This window comes from Podospora pseudopauciseta (assembly GCF_035222475.1).
Source record: "Podospora pseudopauciseta strain CBS 411.78 chromosome 2 map unlocalized CBS411.78m_2, whole genome shotgun sequence".
NCBI lineage: Eukaryota > Fungi > Ascomycota > Sordariomycetes > Sordariales > Podosporaceae > Podospora > Podospora pseudopauciseta.
The window spans coordinates 458,316-471,922 of record NW_026946663.1 but is presented as its reverse complement, the minus strand read 5'-3'; the positions used below and the strand labels follow the sequence as shown (position 1 = coordinate 471,922).

The following is a 13,607-nucleotide window of genomic DNA, read 5'->3' as shown; positions in this document are numbered from 1 at the left end:
AGAAGGCAGGCCATCAGGGTGCTTACTTTTAGATTTTTTTTGGTAGCCAGAAAGAAAATCCACTTTCAACGTCGAGGAGGGATTCCGGGGGAGTGTCCGGTTGGTTGTGGGCAAGTGCCGGGTGTCCACTTTTTGGGGGGGGGATTTTTGGGAACTTGGGAAATTCCGGGAGGTTGGTGCTCGGACGGACAAGCGTGATGCGCCGGCAGCAAGGCTTTTTGGGGAATGAGGGATCGATGCAAGATCATATTTTTTTTTTGGGGGGGGATTGAGAGAGAGAGAGAGAGAGAGAGAACATTTGAGATGGCATCATTTCGGTACCTGACAGGTAAAAAAGATTGGGATGTGATTTACCCAAGGGACTACCCAAGGTGACCTGCCTGACGCGGTCACCGAGGGTGTTGACTCTCTCATGTGGGATGTTTGAAAGCGTTGGGCAGGAACAGGAACAATTTCGTCACAATCATCAGGGCAGGGCACGATACACGCCAAAAGTGAAAATCTTATCGTCCACGTGCGGGTTTGGCTGGATGGTGTAGGAAGGCACGGAAGTCTCGTGATGATTTTGAGAAGGTGCTTCCTCGACAAGCCCCCACGTTCGCGGGTGGTGGAAAGCTACCCAAGGTTTTGGCAAGCTGAATTGTGTGCTCTTTTTTCACGTTTCCTGCGCCATTGGTTTTTCATTATCAACATTTGATTATTTTCCCTCAATATCTTGACCGGTGTGATGGCGCAGATGTTTCGTTTCATCGCAAGTGGGAAAGATGGGGGAAGAGTTGCGATCTTGGTAAGGTTAAGCGAACGTGAACGCCTCACCTTGCTAGGTCCTTATCAACGCATACCGGGCTATAGATATCCCATTGATACCATTACCTTTCCTGACTTGGTTAAAGAGTCCTAGTTAACTAAGGTAGGCCCGTATACCAACCCTTATCCTCGCTTCCCTTATCCTTCAGGGTCCTCCAGCTCACCTTACCGGTCAGTTACAACAGCAGTTCCTTCCGGACAGATGGGGGTGGCAAGGCCAAGGCGGAAGGATTGGTGATATCTAACAACTTTCAGGGCAAGGACATGATGAAAGTATGCACGCTTTGACTCTTGGGGACCAGGCGGAGAGATAAAGAGCAATGCAGTTGGACCGGGGATTTTTTTGCTTACAAGTAGATGAGGCGGACAGACGGGAAGTCTAGGGAAAGGCACAGCGGACCGCGATCCTTTCGAGGACGATCTTGATATCGAGATGGATAAGCCGCCGTTTTTAGCTCCCGTCTTGCGACCTAAGTTGGACCGGCCCAGCTGGGCGCTTCACGAAGGTAGGAGGACTGATGAGCTGGGTTGAGGCAGTGGCAGGAGCAGTGTGATAAACGAGATAGGAAAAGTCCATGGCGGGTGTCGGTACACTCCGTCTTCATGTCTATATTAGGACATCGACCACGTAGTTGTTGGGATACCGACTCTATGTTCGCATGATGGGAGGGTGCCGGGCATTGGGTCTGAGATCGACCGGCATATGTATGGTAATTTTAGAGAATTTCACCGACGGTAAATTCATCTCTCGGGCTGATGGCATCTTCACCAGTCTGGTCCGAAGTCGGGGCCTGGTAGTCTTTGGAGTTATCATGTTGCCAGGACACTTTGATGTGCATGACTGAGTTGGGCAGACTAACCCGGAAAATGGGATGGGCTTCTCATTGCTCACCGGCTTCATGCGGTAGGTACTAGAGGCGAGACAAGGTTATAAGTCAGTTTGGTAAGTGTAGGTAGTAGGTACATAACAGAAGAGTTCAAAGACTTCTGAAGCCTCTCAACACACCCAAGATTTGGAACAACTAAGAACTAACACAACAGAGACACCGTAAGATCGAGGTTTAACTCTGCCTGAATCAAAGCCATATTATCAAGGATAACAAAGCCATCAAACTGGGTAAAAGTATGATGTAAGAGATCTGCTTCTCTCCATGCCTCCAACACCCACTGTCTGCGGTTACTGATTTTTGCTGCAAAAAAACTCGGAAGACGGTCTGTTCCAATAGCTGTTATTATATGCGATAAAAGGTATCTGTGTGGAACTCTGAGCGTACATTCCTTTGTCTTCTGGCTCCTGATATAGGCTTTACAGTTAGATCACTAAAATTGGATATAATATTAGAGACCGAAACATTTATCTTATCCAGCTCTTCGCTGACCATGAGGGAGGCTTTGTACTTGTTCCCCCATTCAAGCTCAATAGTGATCCGGATATATGACACCAGTTGTTGAACAGATACTCTATCGACGTGACCACATTATGGGTGTAATGATGGACAACTACGATGGGAAAAGACTGCAGAGGATGACGGACATTCCTCTCAGCTCCTCTGAAAGCCTGTTGGCTATCCCTGGAGGCATGCTAGCTAGGGCCGAAATTTTGAAGGGCCTATCAACTACCTTAACTATCTTTGAAAGCCCATTAAATCTTTTTCGGGCCCTAATTCCCATAATGATAATGTAAAACTGAGCATAAAGCTAGCTTTCCGAGACCAGCTTCATTGTCAGAGTAAAGCTTTTGCCTAAGGTGTGCGAGGTTTGATATGGCAGTGAACTCTGTTCTCTGAATTAGGTCGAGAACCAGTCAGCCGGTACACATAAGAACATATAAGAAGCACCCGTAGTGACTAATGATGTCGTCTTATATGCAGTGGGGAAAACCACATGTGGATCTACTCAAAGCATAAGATGACTGTTCAGAATACATAGAGTGTCGAATACGGCATGTAGCCATTGTGTTTCTAGAAGCATTTGTAGAAAGGTATGAGGATGTAATTGTGGAAAAAGACACAGAAATGTCGTTTATTGTAAGGCTTCTCGCTGACGAGATTGAATGTGTTGCGGTCAAAGATTACCTTATGTTCACTATTATTTCATCACAATAAAAAGTAAACAAGCTACGTAGCTTGGCCTTTCGGTTCACCTGGAACACATGTTCATAGGAGGTACGTTAGGATGGTTCAGGGCCTACGGTGATGCAAAACAGAAACAGGCCAGGGAGCTGTAGAGTTTGGAAGAAACATCAACCAAAATAGTAAGCAAGAAGGTCATTACGAGACTTGTTGATGGAGAATATTGAGCAAGTCCTGCTGTTCCGTATTGGTATAGCTCAAGGTACCTTACTGACCTACCTGAGTTATCTAGGTACCTGGTGTGTGGAGAACTAACAATGAGAGTTTCCATGTGAATCTTTTGTATGAGTCAATAGCTTGTACTCGACTTCAAGTTTATACCTATCTCGGTTCATCATCAGAGGAAATCTCATACTGGTTGCTTACATTAGTGGTTATTAGGTTCAGGAGGATGTGCCAGCATGACCTTCAGGTATGTATTCCAAGGTAACTTTGCCTTGCTGCTTTCATTTCTTCTCCCCCAGAGTCCCGTCCCTTCCTCTTCAACTTCCTGGGTTATGCTTTCACCACTCTCACCTACTACACACTCCCTGGAATTCCTTCAGTCTTCCAACCGCTCTCAGTCTCAAAACTATAACCCCTCCCTATCATTCATAAGATTTTAACAGCATCGCGGGACCCAGGTGCCAGAACCCATCTCGACTCAACCGTAGCCTCCATCCTTCCTTTTCTCGTAATCCACCACAACATCCCTCCCTATTTCCCCCTTACCAGGTGACGGCAAAGTTGATCTCAACCTTCTCAAGCGACGCAAGCGAGATTGATCCCGATACACGACAGCCACAGAGACAGACTGTTTGTTTTCTAATCATTAAACAGCAGGTATCGCTTCTGGTCTCCTGAGCCAGGTTCACCACGCCATATGTCCAGAGCTGACGCAAAAGACACCAAAATCATGCCCCCACCGGACAGAGCCGGACGAAGCATGTCTCTGTCCGTCATGTCTCGGCCCACAAACAACCTTGTGGCACAGAAGGAGAACATTTCTTGCTTTCCACGGGTACCTGAAGTTATGTCTCGGCTGTCTCGTTTCAACTCTACCTACCATCCCAGGCACTTTTCCGGTGGTGTGCGCTTGTAGCAGGTAGATAGATCACGAGATCAAGCGACTGTCGCTTCACTCTGATATGTTGCCATCACGGGCCGAGAGACCGGTGATACTTATCACCCTTGTAAGCTGAGGTGTAAAACCTCCGGTCTCATGGAAGTAGTCTCATGGTCTCACAGAAAACACTCGTGTCTACTTCCCAACCCTCATGGCTATTAAATCCCGAGACATGACATGATATTCTCCTGACATCATCGCTCAAAATCATTCGAAGCCGATTCCATCGGCCCAGCACCACCCCCCCAAACTACCGGCATCACAAACAAACCCTGACCGGCTGCAGGTAATCGACCATCCCTTCCCCTTTCCCATAGTACCCCTCCCAGACCCATCCATCAATCCATCCATCCAATATATAAAAACGCATTTTCCGTTTCAGACCCTCATAAACAAAATGCAGTCATCATCAACTGCATGTATGCATGTAAGTGACAGCTTACGGCGGAGCGGCGCGTATGTACCTTCTATGCAAACCTACACTGCACTGCAGCTGTAGGGACAAGGGAGAAACGACAGAACCGCACTGGAAAATCCTGCAGCACAAGGCCTATTCATGCAGCAAAAAGCATGCTAGTGATGCAGAACAGAAGCACATATTATAAGCGAGCGAACTCGAGAAAGCTTTTGTTTCTGGAGAAAGTGAAACCCAGCAACAGTAGAAAAGAAACAACTCAACAACAGTTGAAGAAAACAAAACAAAACCAAACAAAAACCGGACCGTCCAACCCAGCGTAGCGAGCAATATACCCGCTGCGTTTTGACCTTTACCACAACCCGTTCCGTGGTTGCAATAACCTATGCAGCCTCGCTAGTGGAGAGCAAAAAACTTCAACCGCATGCGAGGCAGGCGAGGTGATGAACCGGACTTCATTAGACACAACCAAATCCCCACCGTCGTCTTGCTAATACCACTTCGGCACCGGTCTCACTGGATGAGAGAGCCTTTCGGCTCGGTTGGGTTCATTGAACGCAAGTGCCTGGGTAATCAGTCGGGGTAATCGACAGAGGGGTAGCACTTGAGCGTTGAGATGAGAGGTAAGTAAACCCTCCCTCTCGGCTCTTTGACTCCAAGAAACCTCGGTGGCACGGCACTGATGAGGGGAGGGAACTTTCCCAAATCTCGATTGCGAAATCCTGATCCTACTGGTCCCAACACTGGCCTTCGTATTCCTCGACCAAACCCATTGAGCTGAACGAGGTCCCCGCGTTGGCCCTCAACTTAGAGTAATAAACTCTTCACCACTCACCACTCACCACTCACCACTCACCACTCACCCCGCTACCAAGTTCAAAGTTCCTACTTTGTTATAGGTAAACCCTAAACACTGATTGGCCAATGGCTCGACGAATAACGCGTTGAAAATAAAAAGGGCGCGGGGTCGCGCAGACGCGGCCTCGAACTTGCTGAACCTGTTGGAGGGTGAATGCTGCCCTCCTCCAACGCCGTTGGCTTGCCTTCCCGGTACTGAGCTTCCAATCAATCTTCAAACTCCCGTGACGGGCGCTGCAGCTTGGCTGTTGGCGGGGCTGGATTGAGCAAGGGTTTTCTTCTTCGTCCAGTTTCTTTTTGCGCGACGACCGTTTCACCAGTCTAAGCTGTCTGTGGAAATGATTGGCCATGAGACAGAAATGTGTTCTGTTATCTGATTTTCCGGGAAAGCGCTGTTATTCATCATCATGCTGACTGACATTCACAGTCAAGGCAAGAGGCCGTATCCGATCTCCGGTGAATCTTGGAAAACGGGGTCTTTTTGCACGTGTGTAGCATCGGGACGGGGACCGGGGCCGGGACCTTTTAAATGGGGATGGGCCTGTTGGTTGACTGTCGCACAGCAGCAGCAGTCCGAATTCAGCGAGGAAGCCGTTGCTTCCCCGCTGTGATATCTATCCACAGTTTTCGATGCCGCTTCCCGTCAGACAGCGGCACAGGCGTTGAACCTCCGGAGTCCTCTTGTTGAAGGATGGCATGCAACTTTTGTTATCATCCAGTCGAGATGACGGCCAAGCCAAGCGGCTCGCCTCACTTCTCAGCTTGCCTGCGCGCAAGAAAGAGGAACAACCGTCTCATTCGGTTAGGTAGCTGGTTGACCAAGGCCTGGCGTTCCCTGGCGTTCCGGTGATAAGGTACGGCGAGCGGGCATGCTCCCGCAGTGGGGGAGGGTGGGAGTTGCGTTCAATTAAGGACCTCCACAATTCCCTTTTGGGCAACCTTCAACTGGCCCGAAGTTTGATACATGTGCCACGCCGCGCTCGCACATGTATGTACACTACCTACACCACCACATTACCAACTTGGAAAGCACCATAGACTTTTTAAGTCTTTGTTGCGAGTTGATGATGAGACTGCCAGATGTTACTCCGTTGCTGTGTCAAGACTCCATCTGGAGGCTCATTTCGGGGTGGATGTGGGTCTCGGTCGATCCCGCACAGGTCTGTCTTAAGGATCAGTTAAAGTTCACGGTTGCGCGGATTCGGGAGTAAGTTCGGGTCAGGGTTTCGTGAGATCGGCAGCAGGCCATCACATCTGGAAATTTGTCTCGCTCTGGACTGGCTTCCCATTCGCTGCCAGCCGCCCGTCACAGAAGGCCTTGTCGCCAAAGAGGCTTAGCCCATTCCCCTTTTTCGAGGGTGACCCCGGTTGAGAGCGTTTTTAATTCGACACTGCATGGCAATGCTTTGTTTGCCTCAGAGATGGGATGAATGAATGCTGATGACTTGAAGAAGCAGAACAACGAGGAAGAGAAAGAAGGCTGCTGTCATTGCCTGTCAACAAGTGTCAGTTGATGCCGCATGAACATGAACGAGCTACTGCAGATGGCCAGGATCCAAGCTCGGGACATTTCTCGAAGCTTGAGAGAGCTTGGGCCACTTGAATATGCTCAAACAGGGGACATCCTTCCACCTCGATGCAAAAAGTGTTGAAGAACCAACGGCTCAACTCCAGGAAAATGTGATTTCTTTGCAGCAGGCACATTGCTGGCCGTTTCAACTGTATCCTATCCTTTCCAATGATGATGGAGGATCAACTTAAGGAATTGCTAAGTAAGGCTGGCCCCTTTCCAGACCCAGGTGTTCGGGCATGTGGCCAGCGTCGTAGTGTAATTATCGAACTGGGCTGTTCAGATTCGCGACGCATGGCTTTGGGCAGGGTTCGTGATGGCACTCACGACGCTCGGTCGGACATTGCAGACAAAAGCGGACCAGATTCTTGCTGCGTGTTTTCTGGCGGGTGAGGCGGAAATGATTATCTTGTGAGGATACTCTTTCAGACGCTTCATCCCGTCTGCCGCAGCACAGACTGTGTTCGTCGCCCGTCTGCAGCCAGCCGTGGGACAGGCGGGAAACTTGAACTCGAACGTCACCAAAGGAACAGGCCAAAAAAGGCCTGGAAGGGGGCCCCTGGTGGCTTCCCGAGTAGCCCCTGGTCTGCTGGGTGGGAACTGCTCCAGGGTTGTCATTCGGCAGGCCCCACCAGCCCATTTGCTGATGGAACGAGTGGGCGAAAGGTGGAGAGCTCGTACATAACTCAACCAGGCCTTCTCAGGGCCTCTTGACTTTTGTCAAACCACGATGCTCGTCGTCTCGTAGCTGTCGACGACGTCTCTCTCTTCTCCCTCCCTTCGGGTTCGGAGGTTGTCTGTCTGTCGTGTCTCACGAGCATCGCATCTCGACGCTGACCGGCGACGCCTTACCTTTCCATTCCCAACCTCACTTATACCTTTCTCACACTCGCTAATACACCCTCTTTCGCACCTACAACACTCACGCTCACGAGATCCTTCGCTTCCTTCTCCGTTTTTTTTTTTCGTTTCTGACGTTCTGATACCCGATACCCCTTGGTTCGTTCGTGCATCTTGCGGCTTCCTCCGACCAGTTCCAAACTCTATTAGACTTTGCTTGACACATCACCTGCGTCAAGCTACAGGTGGTGCTCGGTAAGTGCGAACGACGATCTCTTGGGTCACAGGCCTGAGGGGCAATCTTTGGTAGCCTACATTAGGTCGAGCATCGGGATGGGATGTACTGACCACACATGCCTTGTGGTAGCTTCTCTTCCGTCATTGAGGTTGAACACTTGACGCATTCGCCCCGCCTCCTCACTTCAGCCAAACCCATCAGGTGTCCAGAGCTCCACCCCCTCACGAGCCCACACTGCCTTGAGGGGATGCCGGTTGGAAATACCGACTGCGAACCCTCACTCTAGTGCAAGACCTTTGGGTCTTGAGTGTCTGGTAAGTTGTTTCTGTTGAACATGGTTTCACCCTTCATGCCCGGCCCCTTCATGAACACAAGTCTCCCAATGCCGGACCTCTCCTAAGAACGGCATCTCATAATATATCATGCTATAACTTCAACTCTGGGCGCACGAAAGCCCTACGCATATTCCACAGCGTCAGCTTTGACGTTTGGGAAGTGGGGGCAACCCCGTGCCTTATGCAACATCTTGCAGGATCGCTGTTTCAAACACACTGACCTTGGGGAACACTACTAACTACGCGGACATGGCCACTCAGTCCGAGGGCATTAGTGATCACCGTTGCATCCTCTTCCGAGGTCCGTTCTAATACCCGACAACTGATCGGTTGGTGGAAATGTGCTAGACTTCTTCGCCTGTATCGAGTACGAGGCGGCATCTTTCTGCAGAACCGAGATATCAAGAGGCCGCAAAGATGGTTGGCGCATGGGAAACCGAAGATGAGTCGACCGTACCGGTTGCGTCCTTGCCGACACCTGCAGACACACCTTACCGAGTCCCTTCGCGAAACGTATCACGAGGCTCACGCAAGTCAAAACGCTCGGTGACCCCCCCGGGGAAGAATGGAAAGAGTCGATCACCAGCGCCGCTCAATGGTGAGAGGATGGATAGGGCGTCGATGATGTCTGCGAGAGAGTTTTGCTCTGATGAGCCGGTCAGTATTGACAGCAAACGTTTTACGCCAACGTTGCATGCCAATCTGGTATCGGAGATTCTGTCCCTAAGAAGAGATCAGGAGGACAAGTTGAAGCTCATTGAAAGCCTGGAATCTTCATTGGATGCCGTTCGAGGGGAATCCGAGTCTCTTCAGGCCAGGGTGGTATCTACAGACAAGGAGAGCCGGTCATTAAAACGTCAGTTGGTCTTGCTGGAAGGTGGAACGTCCTCGGCACTTGGTGAGTTGGCTCGAGAACGTGACGAGGCTGTCGACTCAGCTGCCGAGACCAAAAAACGACTCGACATCACCCAGAAGAAGCTGAGGAACCAAGAGGAAGATTCGGAACGGGTACATCGACAATGGGAAAAGGAAAAGGACGAGTGGGAGGAGGAGAAAAGAAAGCTGGAGCGGAAGATTCACGTTGCGGAAAGTCGACTGAAGGCGGTGATTGATGAAGTCACAGCATTCCAAGCCGTCCAAGTCGCTGGAGAGAATGGGATACTCAACTATCACGAGAGCGAAGGCGAGGAGAGCGGCAGGGAGAATGATGCCGCCAGTGTCCGAACCATGAGTTTGACCAGCAACACCAGGTTTTCGCTCTTAGCTTCCCCCAAGACGAACGGGATGAACTCTCTGGCCGACGAGCTGGACGGATTTGACGAGGAGAGCAATTATGGTGGTCGGGAGAGTGTGCTGTCTAATGGGCCTCATCGCACACATTTACGCAACATGAGCCGGGACAGCATCATGTCTAAGACGCACAGGAGAGGACAGAGCAATGATAGCTTGATGAGATCCGGAAGCGTGCATCGATCAAGGCTTGCTTTTAGCGCTACGGCTCTAGAGAGGCTGGAGGGCGGCACCATTCAAGAGGATGACGAGACTGAGTCAGTAGCCCCAAAGGCTGTGTACGTCGACACTGGTGTTCAGCCATCGCCTCCGCCGTCACCAACAATCACTGCAGTGAAACCAACAACACCCGAGCCCTCACCCTTCATGCAGAGATATGAAAGATTGTACAACATGAACAGCCCGCCCCGTGCTGATCTCGAAATTGAAGCAAACCAGAGGAAGAAGCGGGTGCAAATTGGCCAGCCGCTTGCCATCAAGACATCGACCAGCAATTTGATGGTCAATGGATCCTCTCAAACACTGGAACAGCCCCTGAGTCCACCAAAGACGCCCAGGACGCCTTTCCAAGATTTGCCCCCAACGCCAAAGCCTCAAATTCCTGCCATGGTCTCTTCATCTACCCAGACAGAGGACATTGCCCCACCGCTCCAGTTTCCAGTTCTGTCGATTCCCAGCATTAGCATCATTCCTCCTTCAAGCCGTCCCAGCACACCTAGACAGCCTCTCTTGCCGCAGTTGACCAAAGACTTTGGCTGCCAAGTGTCCTTGATCTCTAGCCCACCTACAGCATCATCTTCTATGCAGACAGAGGAAATCCGTGTGGACAAGCGTTTGGCCAAGTTGCCTCCACACCTGCACCCGTCAGCGATCACGTCAAGGCCAGTCTCGCCAGCTTTACCCACACCAGATTTACCCACCGATGACTTCCGGAAATTCACTCCAGTTCCTGGAGATGTGCCACCACCTCGCAACCCCCGCCGGTTGACCAGCAAGCGAAGCATCGTTGATATTCCATCGTCGCCGCCTGTTGTTTCTTCCCCTGTGTCAGAAGAAGCTAGAGATGTTTATCCTGGCAACAATGACAATGGACCAGTATCAAGCCGATCTGCCGCAATCAGGAGGCCGCATAGAATCAGCAGCCTGTTTGCCGGCTTTGATGGCAACAGCACGGATGAGGGTGACGAGTTTATGGATCTCGACGTCAGCGACTCGGAGTACAGGACAGCATTATCTGCGCCCTCGGCTCCTAGGACCATAGACAGCTCGAGCAGGATGGGCAAGCGAGGCTCTGAGACCTCCGAGTCTGCTTTCTCACCCAAGGCGAGCAGCGGATACTCGCCGCGTCTGATTGATGAGCCTGATGGCTATGGTGGCTACGGTTCGACCAACATCATCTCTCAGACTCGCGAGACCCGGGACTCGGGGATCAACAGCTCGGGCTCTCGCCGTGGCGGACCCCGCCCAGCGTTTGGAACCAAGGCCAGTGTTATGCGCAGAGCTGCCTTGATCCAGAGCGGCATCAACTCGCACTCGAGGGCTAGAAGCCCAAGTCTGACAGATACCAAGGAGCCACCATTCCCGATCCCCACACGCGCCAGCTCGAGGAAACCGCCATTGAGCGGTAGCGCTCCAAGTGAAGGACGAAGCCCGAGTAGAGGGTCGGATACTTGGCACAGACGAGGCTCGAGCCGGAGTCATTATCGCGCTGGTAGCATTCGCAAGGTGCGCTCAGTCACAGGTCTTCCGCGTGGGCAGAGGCGTCGGCCATCTCGCTCACCGTCTCGTTTCAACGAGTCGGTCGATATCCCCGAGAGCCCGGATCTTCCCCCATTGCCATTAAATGACATTACTACGCCCCGGCACAAGGAGTCCAATACGTACGCCAAATATAGGTCCCACAGGTCCCAGCCCTCGTCCAACACGGCAACCACTGGGGAGACGGCCGCCGCTTCGCAGGCAGAACCGAAGGAGAAGGCATTTACGGTTGTGGAAGCGATTGCTCAGACGATGGTGGGTGAGTGGATGTACAAGTATGTGCGGAGACGCAAATCGTTTGGGATGGCAGATGTCAAGAGTGGCGATGACACCAGCAATGATCGTCACAAGAGATGGGTTTGGCTTCAGCCATATGACCGTTGTATCCTCTGGAGCAGCAAGCAACCGACCACGGGAGGTGCTCTTCTGGGCAAATCTGGCCGCAAGCGTACGTTTTCACGAATCAACACAATGTTCCGGACCGATACTAACCCCTCTTCAGTCACGATTCAATCCGTCATTGATGTCAAGGACGACAATCCGCCTCCCAGGGGAGCTGGTCCGCTATTCAACAGGTCTATCTTGATCCTGACGCCGCAACGCGCCCTCAAGTTTACGGCTTCCAGCGCCGAGCGTCATTACATCTGGTTGAACTCGCTTTCATTCCTTGCCCACTCCAACCAGGCCATCCCGGAGAGTTTGCCCGTGCCACAAGCGAAGCCATCGCCGGAGCAGTATGAGTTGCCCAAGCCCAAAGTACGGCGACCGATTAGAGACTCGATTCGCCTTACCAAGGCCAAGACCGGAGCGCCGGTGATCAAGTCTGATCCCATCGAGCCCCCATCATTGGAGGTGGACAGCGCACCCCCCGCCATCGGGGGCTACCGGCCACCGATGCCTGATCTCTATTCCATTCCATCCCACACGCGCGAGGAATCCACAGACACGGCTGCACCACCTCCCATCACACGGTATGGCGAGCGTGGAGTACACGGCCGCAAGCGTAGCAACACTGGCGGCCACGTGCCACCACCGCTCTCCTTCCGAGGCTTCTCGGGAGGCTTCTCGACACCGCTAGGAGGTGGAGGCCACCATGCCTCATCGAATAGTACAGCAGGAAACAGCATTGCGGGATCATCGGATGTTTATAGCAATGCAGCGGCGAGCGCCATCACAGGGGCATCCAGCGCCATCACCTGGGGAACAGGGTCGGTGCGGACCTCTGAAGCTTCGAACCGGCCAAACGGTCCCAATTTCTTTGACGCCATTGGCACTGTGCGCATGGAGGCCTTTATCAGCCCTCTAGCGTTCAGTCGATTCAGCGATACCCCGTATGAGGATGCCCATGAGCGGGACGACGACTGTCGACATGCTGCTCGTAGGAGGAGCAAGGAGTCGAGGCGTCAAGCCAGCCGGAGCCGACAACGGGACAGCTACCACAGCCGAGGTACCAGAGCAACCACTGAGAATGAAGTGGATGAATGGTATACGACGGACGATCCTTTCAAGGGCTTTTGATCTTTTTCTTAATTACTATTGCAGTCATGACTGACGTCGATTTTTTTTTGTCATTTCTATACAAGCGTTGGGCGACATCTCTATCCAAAAGACATGAGTTTCTCTTGGGAGTTTCAAAAGATGGGAAAGCTACAACGTTAATTTAGGGGGGGGGGTAGGGGGTATCATTATCAGGGAGGTGGGGAAGAGTGATACCATTTACCGCACGCACGCACGCAACACAGCTGAAGCCATCATTGATATGTGGCTCTATTTTCCTTTCTCTCTTACCATTCAATGTATTTGTTTTTAGTTTTATTTTGGACGTGTACCTATCTAGAAGATCTGCAGGTGGATGGATGGACTGGTATTGTGTTTATACAGCAGGCCGCGAGGCTGGGCACTGTTGACTGAGGGTGTGGAAAATGTGGAGAGGGGTACGGTGATGATTGCAGAGTCATGCGGTGGTCAATGTCGCAGAGCTTTTTGGGCAAGTTATTCGCATTAGCGAGCGCAGCATAGCAGCAGGCAGCGTTATTTTAAAAAGCACCGGTTTTGTTTATCTTGGGTGTGGTTGTTTGTGTTTTGTGTTTGTTACTCCTTTAATGTCGTGCGTATTGATTTTCAAGATTGGAGTGCTGACGAGGTGTATATAGATGATAGGCAGACACTGTCTTTCACAGGATGATGATGATGATGACACAAGAAAGAGACAAATAATTTAATCTTGGAATGCTGATTTATGCCTGGGTATCTCTCCAT

At 51.3% G+C, this 13,607-nt stretch overlaps 2 protein-coding genes across 2 annotated transcripts; both read left to right on the top strand.

Annotated features, from left to right (window-relative positions):
* Positions 1 to 7,617: 7,617 nt before the first annotated feature.
* On the top strand, positions 7,618 to 8,612 carry QC763_0030210 (uncharacterized protein; the record flags this gene model as incomplete). The annotated part of the gene is made up of 4 exons (XM_062905508.1): positions 7,618 to 7,631; positions 7,973 to 7,982; positions 8,175 to 8,279; positions 8,562 to 8,612. 4 exons carry the CDS (start codon positions 7,618 to 7,620, stop codon positions 8,610 to 8,612), a joined length of 180 nt encoding a protein of 59 aa, XP_062767886.1.
* A 105-nt stretch (positions 8,613 to 8,717) lies between these two features.
* QC763_201000 (uncharacterized protein) lies at positions 8,718 to 13,559 on the top strand (the record flags this gene model as incomplete). The annotated part of the gene is made up of 2 exons (XM_062909136.1): positions 8,718 to 11,796; positions 11,851 to 13,559. 2 exons carry the CDS (start codon positions 8,718 to 8,720, stop codon positions 12,864 to 12,866), a joined length of 4,095 nt encoding a protein of 1,364 aa, XP_062767885.1. The 3' UTR covers positions 12,867 to 13,559.
* Between the last annotated feature and the right edge of the window lie 48 nt (positions 13,560 to 13,607).